Source organism: Polypterus senegalus, chromosome 5 (assembly GCF_016835505.1).
Source record: "Polypterus senegalus isolate Bchr_013 chromosome 5, ASM1683550v1, whole genome shotgun sequence".
Classification (NCBI taxonomy): Eukaryota; Metazoa; Chordata; class Cladistia; order Polypteriformes; family Polypteridae; genus Polypterus; species Polypterus senegalus.
Window position 1 is genome coordinate 183,350,734 of NC_053158.1, and position 24,089 is coordinate 183,374,822.

Here is a 24,089-nt window from a genome sequence, read left to right on the forward strand (position 1 = left end):
GTGTTTTCAATTAATGGGATGACAATCAGGTGTGAGTAGGCACCCTGTGTTATTTAAAGAACAGGGATTTATCAAAGTCTGTTCTTCACAATACATGTTTGTGGAAGTGTATCATGGCACGAACAAAGAAGATTTCTGAGGACCTCAGAAAAAGAGTTGTTGATGCTCATCAGGCTGGAAAAGGTTACAAAACCATCTCTAAAGAGTTTGGACTCCACCAATCCACAGTCAGACAGAATGTGTACAAATGGAGGAAATTCAAGACCATTGTTACCCTCCCCATTAGTGGTTGACCAACAAAGATCACCCCAAGAGCAAGGTGTGTAATAGTCGGCGAGGTCACAAAAGACCCCAGGGTAACTTCTAAGCAATTGAAGGTCTCTCTCACATTGGCTAATGTTCATGTTCATGAGTCCACCATCAACAGAACACTGAACAACAATGGTGTGCATGGCAGGGTTGCAAGGAGAAAGCCACTGCTCTCCAAAAAAAAGCATTGCTGCTCGTCTGCAGTTTGCTAAAGATCACATGGACAAACCAGAAGGCTATTGGAAGAATGTTTTGTGGACTGATAAGACCAAAATATAACTTTTTGGTTTAAATGAAAAGTGTTATGTTTGGAGGAAGGAAAACACTGCATTCCAGCATAAGAACCTTATCCCATCTGTGAAACATGGTGGTGGTAGTATCATGGTTTGGGCTTGTTTTGCTGCATCTGGGCCAGGACGGCTTGTCTTCATTGATGGAACAATGAATTCTGAATTATATCAGAGAATTCTAAAGGAAAATGTCAGGGCATCTGTCTCATGCAGCAAGACAACGACCCTAAGCACACAAGTCGTTCTACCAAAGAATGGTTAAAGAAGAATAAAGTTAATGTTTTGGAATGGCCAAATCAAAGTCCTGACCTTAATCCAATCGAAATGTTGTGGAAAGACCTGAAGCGAGCAGTTAATGTGAGGAAACCCACCAACATCCCAGAGTTGAAGCTGTTCTGTACGGAGGAATGGACTAAAATTCCTCCAAGCTGGTGTGCAGGAATGATCAAGTTACCGGAAACGTTTATTTGCAGTTATTGCTGCAAAGGGGGTCACACCAGATACTGAAAGCATACTTTTGCCACTCACAAATATGTAATATTCGATCATTTTCCTTAATAAATAAATGACCAAGTATAATATATTTGTCTCATTTCTTTAACTGGTTTCTCTTTATCTACTTCTAGGACTTGAGTGAAAATCTGTTGATGTTTTAAGTTATATTTATGCAGAAATATAGAAAATTCTAAAGGGTTCACACACTTTCAAGCACAACTGTACAAATTTAAACTAGGGCTGGGTGATCCGTTGTCATTTCTCTGTTGAAGATGATGTAAATGTCACAGTCATGTAGTGTATACGCAGTGTTTAAATTTAACACATAATAAAGTAACCTCTAAAACTATAAAACTGAGGTAAATAAATGGCATAGAGTATGAATTTTTAAGGAAATTTAAGCAAAATTAACAAGACTCTGAATGGCAGAATTAGACAGATGACTTGACAGTTTCAAGTATGACCCACCACAACTGCAAACTGAGTATTACAGTATGGTTGCACTATTTCTGTTTAAATACAGCTTTATTGCTTTTATTATGTGCTGTACCAAATGTGGGAAGCCTTAAGCTAAACTTGGTTAAATTAATTCCACCCCATCATCAAGGAATACTCAATACCCCAAAATGACAAAGCAAAAACAGGATTTTTAAGACATTTACTAACAATATAAAATTAAAATAATCACATTGACAAAAGTATTCAGATCCTTTACTCAGTACTTAGTTGAAAATTTTTTGGTAGCGACTACAGCCTGGAGTATTCTTGGGTATGACACGACTAAGTTTTCTGCCATTCTTCTCTGTACATCCTCTCACGCTCTGTCAGGTTGGAGGAAGACTGTCAGTGGACAGCTGTTTTCAAATCTCTTCAGAGATGTTCAATTATTTTTGAATCAAGCTTTGGTTGGGCAACTCAAGGACATTCCCAGAGTTGTCCCCAAGCCTGTCCTGTTGGACGGTGAACCTTCGGCCCAGTCTGAGGTCTAGAGCACACTGGAGCAGGATATCTCTGTACTTTGCTATGTTCAACTTTCCCTCAACACTGACTAGTCTCCCAGTCGATCCCCCTGCAAAACAACTCCACAGCACAATGCTGCCCACCATCACGCATTACCACTGGAATGGCACTGCAGAGATGATGAGCAGTGCCTGGTGTCCTCCAGACATGATCCTTAGAAGTGATGCCACACATTTCAGTCTTGTTTTTACCATACTAGAGAATCATGTTTCTCATAGTCTGAGAGAGTGCATTTTCATGTACCTTTTACTGAGAACAGGCTTCCATCAGGCCACAGTGCCAAAATTCTCAGATTGGTAGAGTGTTACATTGATGGTGGTTTTTTTGCCATCTTCACAAAGGATCTATGGAGTAAAGCCAGAGTGACCATCAGATTCTTGGTCACTTTCCTTTATCAAGGTCCTGCACCCCTGCTTGCTCAATTTATCCGGGCAGTCGGCTCTAGGACGATTTCTAGCTGTTTCAAATGTTTTCTATTTAAGAATTATACAGGGCACTGTGCTCTTGGGAACAGCCTTCAATGCTGCAGAGATTTCTCTTTAGTCTTCTTCAGATCTGCTCCTCAACACAATCCTTTCTCTAAGCTCTGCAGGTAGTTTGTGCAACCCTCATGGTTTGATTTTTGCTCCAATACATATTATCAACTGTGGCAGCTTATATAGAGAGTTGTGTGCTTTTCCTAATAATGCCCAATCAATTTAATTTACCACTGGTAGACTCCAAACAAGGTATAGATTCAAGGAATGAGATGCACTTTAGCCATATTTTAAGGCTCACAGTGAAGAGTCTAAGTATTGGTTTCAATGTAATATTTCAATTTTTTATTTTTAATTCGCAAAAATTCCTAATTATCTTTTTGCACTTTGCAATTCCAAGGTACTGAATGTTGCTCGATAAGGTTGGGGGAATAATTTAAATAATTTTGGCAAAATGCAGCAAGAAAACAAAATGAAAACAAAATGAGCCTGAATATGTTTAGAATGCACTGTATATCACTGCCTGAACATCATGTACACCCCAACAAGCATTATAAAGACACTCAAGTAAACTTGATACAGTAGCTACTGCCAGTATATACAATGTACTTTTACAAATAGTATATGCCAATTCTGCAACATTATAGTAGACACCATTTTTGTTATATAAAATACAGAAAGTACACAATTTGCTTACCCAGTAGTAAAATGGAAGATAACAAATTTGATTATCTTTTGAAAAGCTAACAAAGGACCCATTTTCAGACTTAGTGTGACAAAAGCCTTAAAAGTATTGGTAATGTCTGCTTATGTTAATCAAATATAACAAGTCACTTAAGAGGTAGTAGTGCACGTCTAAGAGAAGACAGCAAAAGGCAGAACGTCTATGGACAAACAGTAACCTGGACATTCAAGATCATAATGAACATGCGACACTTCTGGAGATCTAGTACTAGACAAATCGGCATTCAAAGTATCATTCTGAAAGCACTTTCGATGATTTGAGAGATAGATGTATGCGCCAAGGACAGACAGCAAGGATTGTTTTTTTTTTTTTTTAAAAGGACTGTAATAAGGATAGACTGAGAATGTTAAAAAGAAACTCATGAGGAAATGCAAAAAAAGTGTGAATTTCAGTGGAAAATAACAGGCATATCTTAAATAGTTACTGACTTAAAATAAGGGGCAATCTAACTTACTTACAAAGTCTAAAGCAGTCCACTAACTTACGTCTACGATCCATACACAACTGGAAAAGCAACCCTTAAAATTATTTTATATAATTATAAACAGTAACAGACCATATTAAAATCTATTTTCATGATGTAACTTTGATCCTTTGATATTTTCTGATAATCAGAAAAATAAACATTCACACATTAGTACTAGGAAAAATAAACATGTTCCTCCAGTAACAACGATGGCCAGACACCATAAATGAAAAAAGGCAAACACCCAGTATCCTCTGGGAACAAACAGAACTACACTTAATTGTTAAAAACAAAAAACAATGCATCACTGAGCACCCTTTTATAAGACTTGCCTCTAACAGTTTATCTCCCACTTTAACTCCTGCACGTGCAGCTGGGCCTTCTTCTGAAACCCTGGAGATGAAGATACCCTGGAAATGATTAGGGAAGACACCACAAAAGAAGCCAGATTAGAAAACTCCTGCAGCTGTTTGTAACACAATTTCTGCAGCACACATTTCACCCCTGAAAGTAAAAGGCTGTGGTCTACTTTGTAGAAGTAGTGATGTACAATTTACCTTCAAGTCTAGGAAAAAAAATAAACAACATTTAAGGAATTCAGCTTTATAGAAGTTCATTTACAACCTTAAAACTGTAAATCGATAGATATAAAATTCTTGTAAATAACTATATTTTTTGAAAACATTAACTTTTTTATAATATTTGATTAGTGACACGGGTAACACATTATAAAATATATAAATAAATAAAAATAAATCAGTACTCAAAGAAATTAAAGGACCACTTTGAAAACGCATCAGACCTCAATGGGGAAAAATCATGCTGGATATCTATACTGACATGGACTGGGTAATGTGTTAGGAACGAAAGGATGCCTCATCGTTTGATGGAGATGCAAATTATCAACCTACAGAGGGCTGAATTCAATGCATTACCTTTTTTTTTTTTTTAAATGTGAAAAAGAACTTTCCATACCTTCTGACATACAGTATGCTGCATCTACTTAAAGTGACACACAGACTGTCAGCAGCACAGCTTTTAACAGGTGGAAGTATTCACATTGTTTTTGCTTAAAATAACAAACACTAAAACCTGCATAATAAAATGAACAGCATTTAATTCTGACTTATGTTAGCATTCTGACTTGGAACGGAGAACTAATGTTGCAATATTCGTTTTTTTCTTTGTTCAAAAAAATAAATAAATTTTGATTGTAAGTGTGGGTTTCATATTTGTATTTTATGATGAACAATAATAAAACTAAGTAAATAAAACACAATAAAATCAATCAAATTTGGCCGTTACTTGTCAGTTTCATGAAGGTTCATATATTGGCTTTTGCAGGGCTGGCTTGTAAAAGGTGTGAAAGAGGACTGGCACACCAGTGCCAAAGGCAGCATCTGAAAAAGGCCCCCTGACTTAATATTTCAGGCATTTTTTACTTCCTACTATATTTTCTATACATATGTTTTTGACTGTGTATTATATCAAAGTGGCAGTCTGATAATCCTAAACCATGGTGTGCGCCATAAATGGAACTTAAAGGGAGACCATGGGGACTTGAACCCTCTAACCCCCTCCCTTATGTATGTGTTAGCCAGGGGTTTAAAGACACCAGGACACGGACCAGCATTGGTCCACAAAAGAATAGAAGGATCTACTACTATATTATGTTCTTTATGTTGTTCAGTTACAAATTTAAATTATATGCAGCCTATCTGTATGTTAAATTGTTAACACATTGTAATTTTGCATGCCACTTTTAAGTGTCATCACAAAGTCACAATTGTTACATTTGGCTTATTTCATACTGTAGTGGGCCACAGCAGTGGTTCAAGGTGCTAATGAATTTTTGCACTTTTATATTGTTCATGGTTGAAATTCTTGTGCAACTTTGCAAGCCTGCATAATGGAATTTTGCTTTTTTTATTTTAATTGTCCCAAACACACTGTGCATATAGAGAGTAAGAGTGATATTTGTGTTTGTTAATTAAATACATTTGGCATTTAGTACACTGTAGTAATCCCCAAGGGGAAACTGTCTATTCACATGACCTTTGGAGGTCACAGCACAGGGTCAGAGCAATTTTCAGGTTAAGGGTCTTGCTCAAGTGCCCAACAGAAGTAGGATTCCTTCTGGCAGTAACAGGATTTAAACCAGCCACCTTAGCCTCAGATAAAGCCTGACATAAAGTGATAATGGAGGTCTGTGAGATTTCTCCATTAAGCATTGCCAATTTGATGATGCTAACAATCTACAGTAACCCTGGTGAGGCATGATTGTGATTTAAATAATTATATTTTTTTTAATTTTATATTTGTTAGTCCTGCATTAAAGTTCATAATAAAAAAGTCTGTTATTGACCTATAAAACCTTTTGTTCAGAGCCAAAGAAAAAAAATTCATGGAAACTATGCAAGGAACTGTACTATTCATCTAATATTTGGAATTTCACTTATGTCTATGGATCTATAAAACCTCATATAGCACAGTTAAACAATTTGGGAAACACACAGACAAGCTGGACATGCTCAGATTAATAGGCACCAAAGTATATTTAAGTGACATACTTATATCTGCTTCATTTACAAATTAAAGAAACATGCTACTGGCTATTTTATTTATACACTTGTACAATTAACTATTGATTTTACAGACTGATTTGAGGCTATAATATGTCCTAATTAGTTACTTTTGCTATTAATTATTATGCAAGAAATTTACTTTGCTGTAATTGTATTATACAAACCCAATGAAGACTCTGTGACTAGAAACTTGTGTTTCTGTATTTTCTTAAGGTCAAAATTAACTTTCATTACTTTGTTTTGCAAAGGCCTAAAAACATTTCATCTCCGGAGACACTTGCATTATTTGGATTCATATTATAATACTGTATTCTTTTTATGTCTTCTTATGGTTTTGCTGAGAACATTTGTATATAAATGCTTATAATTTTAATGAGGCACAATATTTCTAGAAGTAACCTTACCTCGTCATCACCTTTGTATGGTGTAGATCCTTTACCCCCTGCAATACTGATCCCTAAACCTCCAGTCTGACGAATGATTGTAAGTGTCAGCTGGAAGCAAAATAAAAATGTTTACATTTCTAGAAATTTACAAAATATAACATTTAAATTTTTTATTTTGTTAATGGTATTTTCTCAACAAATCTCAGTATCAAAAAAAAAAGTGGGGAATGGAACACACATGCAAATACCTAATAAATACTTTGAGAATTGAAAATATTACTTTTTATTATAAATATATGTTTATAATGGTAGTAAAAACATATCATTGCAATTGCAGAACTAAAAACTGAGTGGTAATACCTTTTTTAATACCTGGAATGTTCCTTTTTGGCAGCAAAACCATATATTGACTTTACCTAATACTAAAAACTGAGTAGTAACACATTTTTAAGATTTTAATATATGCATCCTGCTAGTCAAAATTGTTGTATTAAATTTTCCACAAACATTATTAAAAAACTGAAGGCTTACTTTCCCTTAAATGAATGTTTGAGGCATTTTAAGTAGCAAAATATTTGTGAATTAATATTTAGGACTGATGGACTTATGATTATTATAATCAGAATTGTTAACAAGCCTCAGCATTGGGAGAGTTATATACCGAAAAAAGCAAGTCACCAGCTAACTGTGCTTTCTGTCTGCTGCGGCATATGGGACCATGTATGTTTGATCCGAGTTAGGCTTATTTGGAAGGCCTGTGTTCTTTGAAACTAAGATGTTTTAGTGATTCGCACTAACACCAGTTAGAAGGGGGATAGGGTTCATTTTGTTTCTTTTCTTTAATTGCATATACGAAACAACAACTAAATGACCACTAAAGAAACACTGCCACTGAAAACAAATTTCAGCAGCAAAAAAAAAAAGGTTACTCTCTTATCCATCAGATAAACAGTAGAAAATGAAAATAAAAATTATAACTTTTCCAAAGGAATCTATATCTAAGAAGTCCTTCGAAACACGTCATAAATAGTAAATATTATGTTAAGATATACGGCTTGCTGACACCATCAGAATTTAATGACATGCTCTTCGTGTAATTTGCAAATTTCTTTCATTTTAAATACATAAGTAACATTTAGGATTTTAGGAACTGAAGAGAGAAACAGGAGCACAAGGAAAAAATACCTTCATTGCTCAGTATAAATATATTTATTATTGTAGTTGAGAAATGCAATATGCAAAAAAGAACTATTTTCTGCTTAATGATAAATGAAACAAGATGGTAAGCCTGACCTATACATTTCAAAATTAGATGGGAACAGATAACAATCTGCTAAAGAAACTTGAATACAGCTGCTGTCTTCTTCATAACTAAATTATTCCTTACATACTGTATTCTCACCACTTCTTTTTGTTCATCTATTGGTGCACTGTTGGTATAACACAAAAAGTACATTGACAACACGCTGTTTCTATGTATGTATTTGTGTATATATAAAGTATAAATAATGTGTAATACAGCAAACTATTTTTCTAGGCAAAACTAAAAAGCACAAAGAAGGCATATATAAAAACACAATAAGCAGGCAAGGCAGAAATGTTTTGCTACAATAACAGAAGTAGTTCTCTCTACAGCAGTATAAGTAGCAGCCCATATACAGCATATTTCCAATTTTTTTGGTGCATTCACATATAATGAGCAAAGCACCAATAGCGAAAGCCTGTGTCAGTTTGTCTGCATAAAACAGCTCGGCCCCCCATGGACCAATTTTGTTGAGATGTGGCACACTTATTCTTCAAAGAAATTTGTCACAACATTTACATTTTCATTCAGATATCTAAGATGTAATCACATCTAGCCTGAAGAAGAGGCCTGAGCTGCCTCCAAAGCTTGCATATTGTAATCTTTGTAGTTAGCCAATTAAAGGTGTAATTTTGCTTGACTTCTCTTCATATTCCTTTTATAAAATAAATCAGTTCCTTTCCAAGTTCTTACTTATTTATATCATTTTAACAGATTACTTTGTTTGATCTAATATTAATAGCTAGAATGGAAACTTATTTCAGTTCATTTTCTCCTTTCATTGGGTAATACCAAAACTGATTTTATGGTAGCACTGGTCAATTTGTATTAATAGATATTTTCCAGTTGCTAATTATTAGATGTTACTCTATTGGGTATACTTTTAAAAATGTTGTGTGCTGTAGTGGTTAAGGCTTTGAACTTCAGACTGTGAGGTTATGGGTTCAAATCCCGTTACTGACACTTTGTAACCATGAGCAAATTACTTGACCTGCCTGTGCTCTAATTGGAAAACCAAAAGAAATGTATCTAATTGTATCATAAAAATGTTGTATGTGTGGAAGAATAATTTTAGGGTAACATAGCATTCATCTTTAAGAAAAAGCATAAAGGGTTAATAAATGTTGGAAACGAGATAAAGATCAAGTGAACAACAAAATGTACAGTGAAACATAATTGGTTTAGGAGAAACACTGAGATGGTCAAGTAAATAAAGAATGTAGGAGAAGAAAGGTTGATGTAATATATACAAAATGTACTGAAGGAAGACTAAGAAATCAGCAGATGTCGTATAAACTAGAATGGACCGTTGTTATATGCACAGAAATTTCAAGGGTGGTGGCTCATCTGAAAAGGTCTAAGAAGAACCAGAATATAATATAATAGACTTTTATTTGTACACCAACAAACCAACCAGAGTAAAAATGTATACATTGATTGACACTGTATGTAAATTCAACAGTTTATAAAATGAACCTCTATTCTTTGTTTCCCTGGCCATTCTGACCATGCTGTAATGGATTGCTTCTGAAGAATGCTCCCTCCACGGCATTTTGCCGAGGAGTAATTAAAAGATACAATAAACAGCTTTTCTCCTGCCTGATTACTGAATTGTCCTGTGAGAGATGTTTCTTTAATACGATGTTAAATTTCAACCACATAAGTCACCTTTGATAAACAAGTAAATGTAAAAACTGAACAACAATTATTCACTGACACACTACTGGTAAGACACATCAATTAATGCCATTTTCATCACTTCAATTGCAATCTTCTATGTACAACAATTATTGAGCCACCACAAGCCTCTTTGTGCTTTGTTTTTAACTCAAGTGTAATATGCTGTTAAAAAGCAGGTATTCAATGTACTCTAACATATGTAATGGCATTCTACTACTGTTAATTTTGAATATGGCTCATTGTTACAAAATGATTTAGCAAACAAAAACGCAATAACTGACTTTTGGATGAATAAAAATGTAAAACACTCAAATTTTAACATGAGTTAACTTAGTCGTAAATGTCACACCATGCATACATTTTGTAACTTGCTTTTATTAAATACAGTTATGAAGGAGTAAAAATTTAAATTTACGTATTTATTACATTTCACAATTCTTGTTTGACTTGTTAAACAATTACCTTATATATTTCCTGTGTTAATTACTATTTTTGACTTAGCTTCCTGCACTTCTGATACCCTATTCTGTGTACAATATTATTCATTTAATTACTTCTTCACTTGAATCCCACAAAGAGAACTATAGTAAAAGTAAAAAGGAAATTGAGTTACTAAATTGCCACAAAAACTAAAAAAATGTGTAACATGCATCAGATCTCTCAATCTTTTTAAAAATAATAATAATAATAATAACTCATAACTATTTTCTCCTTCCATCTATTTATTGTGCATAAATCAAAGTCACTCCAGACAATGAAAGCTGGACAAAGAATATTGTCAAGTTATGCACAAATAAAGCTTTTGTTTGTCTTTTTATAATGTGGGAACACACCACATGATTTCATCCCACAACATAGCACAAAACACATTTTTGAAATCTACTGACTGAATGCCACTTTAAAACAGTCAACTGATTACAAAGACAGATTTTGTAACTTACAGATGCAAAATTACACCTACTTTAAATTGCTTCAATTTTCAATTGGCTTTCTTTTAAAAGCCAGAGTTTACTGTTATTTTAGATTAAGTAACTTTACCATTGTTGTTTCTTTACTCTGCGACACCAGAGTTATTAATTAAAAACTAAAAAACGTCAGTTACTAGCAAAACTTGGTCCAACATGGCTTTTTTCCTTAGTTATTAACTTTAAGTAATCAACAACAAGCTAGATGAAAGCCTACTTTTAATGAGTCCAATGGGATGCCAAAGTCAAAGAAGCAAGGCATTAATTAAAGAAGCTATTAAAACTTTCCTGGCTAATAGTATAATAATAGTACTGTTGATCATGGTCATGATATAATAGTACTGTTGATCATGGTAATGGACGGTGTACCTTTCACAATTAGCAAATGCAATAAATTTTTCACTCTGCTGCCAGGAAAGGAAATTTTTAATTTAATTTGCCTTATTTTCAGGTAGTACATAATGAGCAATACTGCAGAACTAAACCTGTAAATAATATACAGCTGGTCATGTGTACTGTAAACTGGATTCATGCACAGTCATATAACCAAAGGTATTTCTTTAGTAGTTGCAGATGGCAAATCAAAGAACTGCTTTGTCAAATTAAAAAGGGTCATAATCATGTTTATTAGACACTGACAATAATGTCACTTCAGAATAAACATATAGTTTTTGTTGCAGTTCAATATTACATACAAGTTCTTGTGAAATGGTATAAGGGCTTAACCAATTGCACTGGAAACTGGGATTGCTACTTTCTTTAATACAGACATTAACTGAGGAGTAATATATTAAAATGCTTATAACTTGCCTTAAAATATATTATGTAGCCTCCTTCTGGATTCCAACCTACTTTAAAATGGGAGCAATGCACTTACTGTAACTGCAGGGCAACCAGCTATGAATGTCAGTTTTCCTCATTAATGCTCTTATCTATGACATGTCAGCATATTAAAAAAAAACAAAAAAACAACCATACATAGAAGGATGTTTTGTGTCATATATGGGAATTTAAAACAATGATATGCACTGCACTGCTGCTATCCTAACAAAATGCACTGCTTCTAGTAAGTACACCACCAATCTGATTAATTTTGAACAGATTCAAAAGCAAAAAAAGTTCTCTCCACATTTAGGATGAACTTTTCATTCTGATTTTCACATGGAAGTTAGTGTGTGATATGAAATAAAATGAACAATTTGAAAAAACTCAAAAATGAAAATCAAGTGCTTCAGCAAAACTTTAAACTAGGATGGTCTCTCCTTCCAGTTGAGAGTTGTGCTCAAAGGTTGATTTATAGTAAATTTAGAATATTGTCTCTGTGTAAACTGATACAATAAAGAAGTACACAGTATCATATACTTGTGCTATGTTTCCTTATCCTTTAGTTGAAAACTGTTTCTGACAAAAAAATCTCTGCTGAAATCACTTAACCAACTCATCTGCTGTTTTCACCAGTGTATTATGATTGGTTTGTTTGCATACAATGTGACTGGTCAAACTTCTCCATGGGAAGTTTAATTCTAGACAGAGCTGCAACAAGTCAGCAAGAAAAGAAAAATAAATATTAATCCTCCATGGTAAAATACAATAAAATGTACTATACTAAACCTACACTTTCCTGTAGTGATACGTATTAAGTTGAAATTCTTGATCCTGATCTACAGAGCAGTCAATGGGTCAGCACCTATACATGTAAGAAGACACTTCTGAGGGTCTATGCTCCTTCACAACCACTTAAATCCGTTAATGAATGGCATCTGGTGATGCCACCTATGTGGCATCAAATTTCGAAACAAACTCTTTTCATGGATATTTCCAAGCTGGTGAAATGAGCTATTCACAACCATCTAATATGCTAACTACCTTAATGTGCTTAAGAAATGTTTCAAGACTCTAATTTGGTGAATTCTGACTAATTGATAGTGGCTTTGATAGGTTTGTATAACTAAGAAAATGCAAAAAGCTTGTATTCTGTTTTGAGCTCTTCACTTGTGAGGATGAATTTGATAACCTTGTCCTATAACACTTATTCCCACACAGAGTTTATACTGAACTCACTAAATGGCATAATCAATGCTGAAGGAGAGAAGGAAGAAACCTCAGATAAAATCAGTAATCATACGCAGGCTCCTTCAGACACTTTGCTCACAGTCATCCTGACTGACTAAAGTTTATTTCAAAGACAGCTGCAACAAATGTCTGAGTATTTACATATACAGTAAATAAAGGCAAAACATCAAAACAAGGTTGCTTATGTACTTATTAATCTCATCTTTTCATGAAGAAAGGCTTACTAAGCAAACATGTCAAAAGCTTCCATGAAAAAATCTCATGTTACTCATGTCACATAATCCAGGTGACAAGTTATTAAATTGTATGCCCATAAGGTCTCAAACAGGTGTATTTTTGCTAAAATAATCTTAAATAAACCTCCACCAGAAAAAACTTGCACAAATGAAAATGGGAAACGCTTAGATATAAAGGACTACTTCAATTGTACAACCCAGTTTGAGTTGTTAATTTTATATTCATAGATGTCAGCCCCACCTGGACTACCTCGGGATTATTTAGTCACAGTCTGTAAAACTGCATAGGTAAAGTGACCTTCTGCTTGTTGAAGCATCTCTGTTGTATACAAGTACGAAGCACAGTCTCTTCCTGATAGTGATTTCACTCTTTCCTTTAACTTTTAAACTTCAGTTGTACATCACATAATGTGCAATGTTTGTCAATGAATAAATTGTTACTGGGCTGGACTCCTCACCAGTTAATGAGGTGGGGAGGCAATCTTCATTTCAAATACTCAGGCACATATGGGACCATTCCATTCTAGTGTATGACATAGATTTCCAGAAATAGATTATTTAATAATATCTAAATAAAAAATGTTTGTTTGGGATGTTCCGTGCATATTATTGGATGTATAACTTAACATGTGGTTTATACAACACAAAATGAGATTTTTTAATGAACTTGTTGATGTTTGCTGTTGTCCAGAATTGGCTATCATAAACACCAACTACATCAGAAACGTTGTTAATAATGTTCTAAATGAAAATGCATGAAGTTAAAGATTTTTCTCAACCATCACTATGAAGTACATAGGGTAAATAACTTATCAAAAATATTTTTAGGTAGAGTATTCCTTTAATAACCTATATAGAAAATAAATTAATTGTCCACATGTACATCATGGAGACATTAATGTATGTAGCCTCAAGAATTTACACATGTTAATTTGTTTATATTCAAAATATTTTAAATATGAAATATTCTAATATTGTACTGTTTTATGAGTTCAGATAATGAGTATGAGCAAACATCAGGTTATGTCCCATTGTGTAGCCATCACTACAAACTACATGAGGTAAGTAACATATCAAAAATATTTTTGGATGGAGTAATCCTTTAATAACCTATTTAGAAAGTAGCAAATCAATAGTCCACATGTAAGTCATGGCAACATTAATGTATGTAGCCTCAAGAATGTATACACATATTTGTTTATATTCAAACTATTTTAAATATGAAATATTCTAATATTGTGCTGTTGTGCATGTTCAGCTAACAAGATTACTAAGCAAGAGCAAACATTGAGTTACTGTATATCCCAATGTGTGTCTTATGTTCTGTAAATGAAAATTCCAAGTGTTAATATTAAGAATGCACATATATTTGAAATCCATTTCTACTAATAAAAAAATAAATAAGTGAGATGGATTGAGTCAAGAGTTTCTCTGATTTTGTGAAATGAATTAACATATTTCTCTATTGAGATATGTTTTTAATTTTAAATTCAGTCTAAAAAAAAAAAAAGGAATAAATATAAATACCAATATACTGCAGAATCATACAGCTAATTAGAAGTAGACAAGTTGCAAATCCGTATAGTGGTGTGTTGGACTATGAGCTATCCAAACCTCATATTCCAGGTATGCTTTGTGGTAGCCTAGCTTTATGTACAGGGTCAGGCATGCCAGCAACCTTTTATAGTAAGGTTAATCTGTAAAGTATTGTTGTACACTTCTGTATTTAATCAGCTAAAAGAGTTCTTCAAGAATATTTGAATATACGTTTTCTCTTTATATTTAATATAATGCTGTTTGTAATTATGATTCCATACACTTGTAACTGCTATTGTAGCAGAAAGGATTGCCTTGTCCTTTTTTTGTTAATTAATAACAAAGTATGCAATAATAATTACCTTAATTGTACTGTATTGCATTACATGACAACACGATTCTTTGCCCAGTTGTTTTAAAAGTAAGTTACTTTTACACTATCAATTTTCTTAGTTGATTTATAGACTTGCTTGGCAGTTTAGTTATTTTGCTTGCTAGTAAGTGTGTGCTGGTAATGAAGCTGTTACAGTAGTCTAGTGCACGATAAACAACCGCCTTTAAAAGCTACACCCAGTTAAGATTGTACATAAGATTTAAGTGTTTAGCTTTTATCAAATTAGTTTTGATTAGGACAACACTGCATTGACCAAAATTCAAAACATCTGGATAATGGATGGATGGATGGTAGTTCACTGTGCTTGTCTATAATTAAAAACTGATAGTACCAGGCATCCACACTACCAAATTGTCCAACCCTGGTTAATATAAAAGATTTAATAATAAAAAAAAAAAAAGTGATAGTATACTATTGGTGGCCCCTGAAAATTCCCACCAGCTACATCCATCCAGATTTTTGAAGACCACCCTAAATTGTAAATTGACAGTTTCAAGGGAACTGAAAGATCCAAAAGACCTCAAGCTGAATAGTCAATTACATCATTATTGCTAACACACACACAGAATTGTAGTAAAACATCTAGAAAACTAAAAGCTATTTATGTTCAATAACTCCAAACTAATTACTTACATGGGTTATATCACTGCAACCTGCCATTAAGGTTTGAAAGTTGTTCACATATTCAGAATATGCAGGTCTATAACTAACACGACTCAAAGTCCTGACACAGAACATCATAAAGCACCAAAAACTGCATGACGAAAATGCTTCTTCTTAAAAAATGTTACCAATAATTGGAATCATAACCTGGTATTTCATATTGTCTATAATACTGGATGTTTTTTTAGTTAGTTCTTGCAAAGCCACTAAATATTAGGCATAGTTGTGTAATCAGGCTAATCCTTAAAGTGAAAACAGGAAGAAAAATCAACATAGTAGTGCAAGGAAATGTGTCAATACCAAAAGGTAAAAGAATAGAGAGAGTGCTTCAACACAGTAGCTTTTATATATGTGCACATCACATAAATGGAAAAACACTCATTATTCTTGGTGTTTTTTTTTTTATTTTTTATTTTTATAAAAACCCTATTAATGATTCCAGAGCTTGCGCCCATGTCATTTCCTCTCCCATTGGCTTGTGTTAATGGTGAATTTGTACTTTGTAAGACAGTGAACAGAAAGAGTAGGGTACAGACCTCTTCCTCCTCAATTCGAGCAGGTTCAATCAGCAGATTATTGACTTGATCAAACGACACCCCCTGTTAGGACAGGAACCAGCAAGAAGCATGCGGATTAGTTCAGCCTAAAAACACCAGACAAACACATCAATCACACACTCACACACAGAAAACCCAGCAATCAAACTTTTAAGAGCAGGGGAAGAAACTCAAAGGTCACGATAGATCCAAGCACCAAAGTTCAACCCACAGTGCACCGTGTACTACATATAAGTGTAGTCTAAAAAAGTACATTTTAGTTGAATACGCAGCTATAAGACTGCCTAAAACTGTGATCACTTAATATGCAATCCTATAAATGGAAAAGCATATTTCAAGGAAAGAAAAATTTTAATAAGGAATAAAGTGTTTATCATTGTTACTTTCATACAGTGGAATGTATGGTGGAGGGTGGTAAGTTAAAGTTATCCTACTTTGTAATTATGGCTAATATTTAAAATTGACATTTATTACATTAGTTTCTTATGGAACAAGACATAAGAAAATGTTGCTGTGACTCTGACAGTTCCTAAAATGAACTCACAATATCTATTAGGTAGGCAGTAAGGCTAGGCAGAGGTTAATACAACTGCCTTTGCAGATATGAACTGCACCAGCTTCCTGTGAACTCCAAGTTAGAAGATGAATGGATAGTTGGATAATTTTAAGATTATTAAAAACTATTTTATTGCATTTTCAGAATAAAACAATGTTACTTGAAACTAGAGTAAAAAGATTTCCATGCACAAATGTTAACTTATTTTTACAGATACTATATGTACATACTACTTGGAAAATAACAAAGAACACTTTCAGGATACTGCGGTTACAAACTAATTTATTCCAAAATTACACTATATCTGAAAAAAAGTAAAAAAATAAAAAAGGTCTTTATTATTATCATCAGGAACTGTACCCTAATAGCTCATTTTCTTACTTATTTAAACATTAATGGCACTTGCACAACAGAAAGAATTTATGAAATGCATGTGCTAGTAAACGTTTTTTTCTGGTCTTTTTGAAAACAACCAAAGAACGCAGGAATTTGGTTGTGTATGAAAAAATGTTAAACAAGAAAATTAAAAAAAAAAACATCAGTGAGCTAAATTGTGGCTGGGTAATGTAACAAGTCTACAATCTGAAATACTGATACAAAGACGCATCATAAAGTCTGAAAACAATCAAATCTAAAGTTTTCGACCAGCCTAATCAAAGCTCAAACCAAAATCAAACAGATGTTGGAAAACAGCCTTAAAGGACCTCGTAGTCTAAAGCCTAACGGAAAGCTCTTGAATTAAGACAGTTCTGCAAGGACGAGCACCCTCACATTACTTTATAGTGGTAAGAAGACTGATATTGACTTATAGGAAGTGTTTGTAGCAAAACGGTTTTTATGCGTAAAGGAGCAATTATATTATTGCACTAAACTAAAGCTACATTTACATTGCAGTTAAAAGTGATTTAAATCTTATTCCTACTATTTTTTTGCATTTCATATGTTCTTGTTTGACGGTGCAAATTAATTTTACAAATGAACCCCATTTGATATGGCTGTGAAATAATATCTATCCAGAATAAGCCCTGTATGTGTAAAGCTTAACAGAAACACATTTTCCAAAAAGTTACCACCTAATACATCATCATGACCACTAACAGCATGCTGGATACTGTACAATTTAATATTGTTTTTAGTGCAGGACTCTGAATTTGTCAGTTCATGGTTACAAGAAAAAGAAATGGGAAATGAAATAAGTTAAAGCTGTTGCTTTATGTGCAGTTATCACTGTCATATCTGTACAAAGAACTGAACAAAATGTAGCAACTGGGTTGCTACGACTAGCAACAGTCACTCAATTGCTTATTAAGTTAGACATTTTGTTTTCTTTCCTTTGGCAGGCTGACTTGGTACTTTTATCCATCTTGATTTTCAATGCAGGGATAGGACGAATGTTGCATAAACATTTAGGTAAATTTAGCAGGGGAATATAAATTCCCAGACAATTTTGATTCTAGCATTGAAATGTTGGTCACATTCAAATCACTTACATTATCATATTTAGTACCACTTACAAAAATGGTCTAAACTAAAAAATGTAGATTCTGTATATTTCAAAATGTTATCTGTTCAATCAGGTGACTTTTTTTCTAAAAATCAATAAAGGAAACCAGAAATAAATCGAATACTTTTTTTTGGCACTATGATTAAAGAGAATAAGGCAATTAACCTTTTTAGAGAAGCACAGGAAATCTTTAGCTTTACTTGTCACTGCATCACATTTTATTATCTCTACTATACAACATGTGTGTCATGTATAACAATGACAGACGATACCTTTGTTAGCTTTATGAATCAAAGTCTGAACAATCTGACATAAGACAGATACTGTATATACTGTATCAGTTGACTTATTTACTTATGAATCACTTATGGTTTAAAGCAGAAAAATAATACTGTGTTCTCAAGTCAAAGTTTTTGCCTTTGTTTATACCAATTTGATTTCACAAGAGTGCGATATAAAAAAATATAAAAATTCATTAATATTTTGAGAAAGTTAAAATTGATACACCTCTCTCAACAATGTGTGCTTTGCAATTGAATACAAGAAATATTAAATCACAACAAAACAGATCCATAGATAATTTTGTAATTTATCCTCTGATTGAAACAGTCATGGCTACAGTGGTCTGTCTGTCTATACATCCATCCATGCATTCATTTTCTAACCCACCTATTTAGGTCTGGGTAGCTGGAGTCCACTGCCAGCAGCTTACTTGGTGACTTTCTTAAGTAGGAAAAGCAAGCATTTTATACCTCTTAATTAACCTTAACCTAACATCTTTTGAATGCAGGAAGACGCATCACAAATATATGGTGAACTCCATACAGTAAGTGCCATTTGTACACAAATCTACAATTGCAGCAAGTAAAACTCAAAGTAAATTTTGGACAAAATCTCCATATCTGTACCTATTGTGATATTATACAGATGTCTAAATGATCTGCACTATATAAAAAATGAATTGCGCTATATATTCATCCCAGAATAAAATTTATGATACTAGGGATTATATCCTGATTGCAAATACCACCACACGGCCCTGGCCTCCCTAGGACATATAATTTGGGAATGTCCTAAATTAAAATGTTATATCTTTTTTTTTTTACTTATCAGAAAACATCAGACTTACAATCCTCCCAAAGCCTCTTACAATAGTGTTTAAAATTATATTGAATGAAACTAGACTATAAACGACAGTGATGCTCTACACTATGTTATCAAATCAACTAATCTTGCACAACTACTGGAATCTCAATGCACCCTCTATACCTCAATAGGAAAATTACATTTTATATTACCTACAAGTAGAAAAGGCTATATTTTAAGTAATTGTGTAGAGATTTTTCAGAACATGACACAAATTCATAATTTTTGCCTAAATTTATTCTGTTGGACTTGTGTCAAATTTTCTGTTTAACTTTTGTTTTAATCAACATGAGAAAACATAAAAGCCTATTCACTTCAAATCAGCTCACTGCACTAAGTCAAGGTAGGGGCTTCAGTGTTAAAATTAGCAAATCTTTACCATTTCTGCGATTAAATTTTTTGATTATATATTATATTTTGATTGGACTGCCTTTTTACCATTGGTTTACAGCAATGTGTGTCTGACTGTTATATTATAACTGCTCTTTGTAATGACTATATCAGGCACAAAATAAAATTTTGTAAATAATATATATCAGGGTTACAAATTATCCATTGTATCAAATTGCTCTAATGATATGATATCAAATGAATTAACGGCAAAACAGAACTGCAGAGATGCACAATTGTGGGACTGCTGTAATTAATAATTTCTAGTTACTGGAAGAGAGATTAACTGTCAACAATGAAATTTAAGCAAAGGGGTGCTTATTTATTAAATGCAAATATATTTATTATCTTGAATTTCTTCCCATGCTATAAAACACATTTTAAGGTTTAAACTCATCAGCTACTCAAACACACAGTAACCAACAACAGACACACTGGACCCATCCACCTTTTACTTATAAGTAAGTTGCAAATGCTCTTAGCCCTCGGACTTCTGCTCTCAGAACAAACACTGAATTACAATGAAGCAAACAATATATTTAGCAAGATGTCTGAAACATATTCACTGAATAATACAGTTATCTATAATATCAGAAGTATTTAAAACTTTGGCCTACTCAGATCAAAACCATCAGAGCGAAGAAGTCCAAGGGTCCAGAGCAGAAACATTTGCAGCATATAGATTGTTTGAGTTAATAATCACATAAAAGATTGGGGTTTTGCTTTATTTTTGCTTTGATATTAAAAACAAAAAGCAATAAACAAAGATTCAGCTGGAGAGCAAAATATTTAAGAGAGATACATAAAAAAAGAATGGGTGAGGAAGTCTGTAATAAAAAAAATTCTACAATCATACCTTTGCAAACTAAGACAACTTTAACATATGCATGGAAATACAAGTGTATTTTCTGTGTATATATACAGTGTGTATATTTTAAGTATACATATATACACTCACAGATGCATACATATAATGCACATATATGCATACATTAAACAGTGTGCAAATGAGGACCAAAAAAACCTAAAATAAAAATAATTATCTGTCAAAATTCCATGGTTCCTTGATAGCAAATGAAAAGGAAAATTCAGTCATATAATTCACACTGAAAAAAATGTAAACAAACAATGAACTCAGTGAGCAACATTAGACTCTGGGGTAGAACAAAACGTAGGTATTACATTTAGACCATTTTGCAGTTGATTGCCTTTGATTATGCATCAACAAATAATGAACTCAAAGTTTTGGTGATGAAGTAGCTTAAATTTCCTCCACTGAAATTACTCACAACTGCGATAAGTAAGAGTCAGTCTAGAAGCAAATGGCAGCAATTTTAGCAGCATGTAATAATAGCACAAAAAGGGCAAGCATTCAGTTGTAGTAAAGCAAAAAAACATTGAATATGTAGAGCACCTCAAAGCTAATCTGTGAGTCGTCAATGAAAAATGGCATAAAAGTACAACTGCAGTTGCCTATCTCAGGTCAGAAAACAACCCTACCACCATCGATTATGTTCTACATGTATAAGGTTTCTATTGCCTTTGTGCTCATGTTTTCAAATACATGTGAAAATGGATGGACATGATGGTTTAAAAAGTGCACCATTTTAAAGGACAGAACAGTGAAGGTAATAATTTTGGTAGGAATAAACAATTCCTTACATTTAAATTATTATCAGAATTCATTAACGATCAATAGATGATAGAATCTGATAAGTTGCTTTTACAAAATAAATAACATATTTAAAATGTTTAAAATATAATAGTTTAAAATGTAGCTATTACTGCCATGTGAGTGGAGTTCTGAGTGCATGTAAAGTGAATTAATAATCCCAAACAATGTCAAACTCTCAAACCAACTTAATGTGATCTAAGGTCACTAAACTGGAAAATCAAATACATAATAAAGTAAAAACTTTTATTAGCTCTGTCCATGAACAGCAGAGAAAACTTATCTGTTTAATAACTCTAAATCTTACTTTCACTTTTGTTAACCAACAATACTGCCAGAAAATAAACTTGAACATCTAATAAGGAAGGGACCTTATTAGTCAACTTAATTAAATACTGTTTAAGAGTATTTGTAGTGGCACTGTGAAAAGAAAAATGTTTAAATGCAGTTAAGCACCATATATCCAAAAACTATCAAAAACAGGCGGTGAGGAATGTAAGACAAAGCAGGCTATTAAAAATTCATAAGATTATATTTATAAACCATCTAAAAACCTCAAAATCCATATTTCTTCATATTGTGCATGTGTTTCACAAATGTAAGAACAGAAGCACAACCTTCAATAAGGCAACACATATCTTAAAAAAACCATCAAACATTTAACAAAAATGTAATAATTTATAAAGTATGCTGAAATGCACAGGCCTTACCTTTACTGGTTGCTGAGAGGAATTAATTTTGTCATTCAACCTGAGCAACATTTGATCCTCACCATCTCCTTCACTGTCAGGCAAAAGGAACATCAGCTGCTTCATTTCACTACTCTGATCCTGAACACCTCCATAATCCTCATCCTCTTCCTGCGGAACCTTGTCAGTACTTAAACCCTGTAACAAAGCTGCAACTGCCTCTGGTTTGGGTAGTTTGTTGATTTTGAAATGCTTCTTGTAGTGTGGAGTATCCTTACGAATAAGCCTTTGTTTTTCAACTGGGAGCATTGGGCGCTCCTCCTCTCCATTTTCCCCTTCACCATCCTCATATTCTTCCTCATCTCGTATGATGGGTTCTTCAGCAAAACGTACAGTAGGCTAAAAGATCATGATGAGCTTTGACATTAATAATTATTTTTTTCCCCAGCACAATATAAAACTTTAAAAAAAAACAAAAACATTCACTTTGATGTACAGTGTTTTGAATTAACAGCTGAAATTTTTTATTATAATATACTGTGTACCTGCCTTGCTCTATAAAACATATAAAATAATAATATAATATAATCAAGAGGCTATATAAGGTACTCCTTTCAAATATGATGGATATCCTGTGTGTGCTGTGTAAAGTATCTATCTTTCTATCTATCTAATGAATTTTTCACATGGCTATTTTGTTTCCAACTATTATGCAGTTGCTGTGCAATGAGAAATGCATGCTAATCAGATAGCATGTAGAGATAAAAAATTGTGCATGTATCATTTTATTAAGTACAAAATATAAATATTGCAATTCTGGATCAAGCATGTTAAAACCATTACCCATTATAGAATTTTTATTTGTATATTTTCAGAGTATTTAACTGTAGAGTAACCACCATGTACAGTATATATATTTTATGGTTTATCATGTAATATAACCTAGAATGACTTTAATTTACTTTCAAATTTTCACCATGTGGGTGTAAAAGGAAAAACGCACACCACATTCACATGCTACAGAATCAATAAAGGCCTAAACAGCATGCAAATTAAATTATACAATTAAAAAAACTGAATAAATAAAAGATTGTCACTAAGCCTTGACCAGGACTCAAAAGCATGCCTTTTTTAGGAGCAGTTCAAATGATCCACATGCAATTTAAAGATTTCACTACTGTAACTGATGGTTTTTCCAAGTTAGAGCACATACATTGGTGAAAATTACTTGGGTATGATCTAATAAAGTCTGCTTTAAGCAGCACATATCAAAATAACACAGCTGTCCTCGTTCATTTTAATGGCTGCATATGTATATTTAGTAGAGTTTACCTATAAGCACTAAATATACATTATATTGCTTAATTATAGCAACATATTTTGAGTTGTTTTATGATCTGATTGATATGTGAGCCCAAAGATTTCTCAGACTTCTATATGTTCTTATTTTTAAATGATACAACTCCCTTCAGGCTGTCTTTCTTTCTTTCAAAATACCCGCGCTTCGCAGCGGCGAAGTACTGCCTTAAAATTTTTATTAAGAAGAAAATTAAACCTTTTTAAACTGAGGGAAAATATACCAATAATTATTTGTTAAGGATCTCTTTGTATGCCACGTTGTCAGTTCGGCCCTTCAGTTGTAATATGACCAAGCTGTAGCTGTGCGCTGAGCTTACTCTTGAGCATGCAACGTACTGTTGGCCATGTGAACAGTAATCTTGTTTCAAATCTCACAGCCTGGATTGCTGCTGTCATAATCGGTTTGAGTTTCATGGTTTGTTTCAATTACGACAGTATTTGTAGGACTTGTGTTGAAGAGACATTCGGGATCTGTCAAGCATTGTAAGTATACAACCAGTTTCATCGATAACTTCACATCCAGCTTTTGAGAGTCTAAACATTTCTAAACATCAAAGTGTCCACTACTGAAATCGTCACCTGTGAATCTAAGAT

General features: G+C 33.3%; 1 protein-coding gene across 18 annotated transcripts in view; it reads right to left on the reverse strand.

Annotated features, from left to right (window-relative positions):
- Window positions 1-24,089, reverse strand: part of scrib (scribble planar cell polarity protein) — a 281,005-nt gene that overhangs the window by 122,888 nt on the left and 134,028 nt on the right. For 17 of the 18 annotated variants that reach the window (XM_039753729.1, XM_039753727.1, XM_039753713.1 and 14 more), the window contains exons 15-18: window positions 22,158-22,535; window positions 16,159-16,221; window positions 6,791-6,880; window positions 4,134-4,211 (exon numbers count right to left, since the gene is read on the reverse strand). In XM_039753729.1, the coding sequence (XP_039609663.1) occupies window positions 4,134-4,211; window positions 6,791-6,880; window positions 16,159-16,221; window positions 22,158-22,535 (609 nt within the window). The remainder of the gene's footprint in view (window positions 1-4,133; window positions 4,212-6,790; window positions 6,881-16,158; window positions 16,222-22,157; window positions 22,536-24,089) is intronic. The other variant, XM_039753714.1, reaches the window with a different exon arrangement.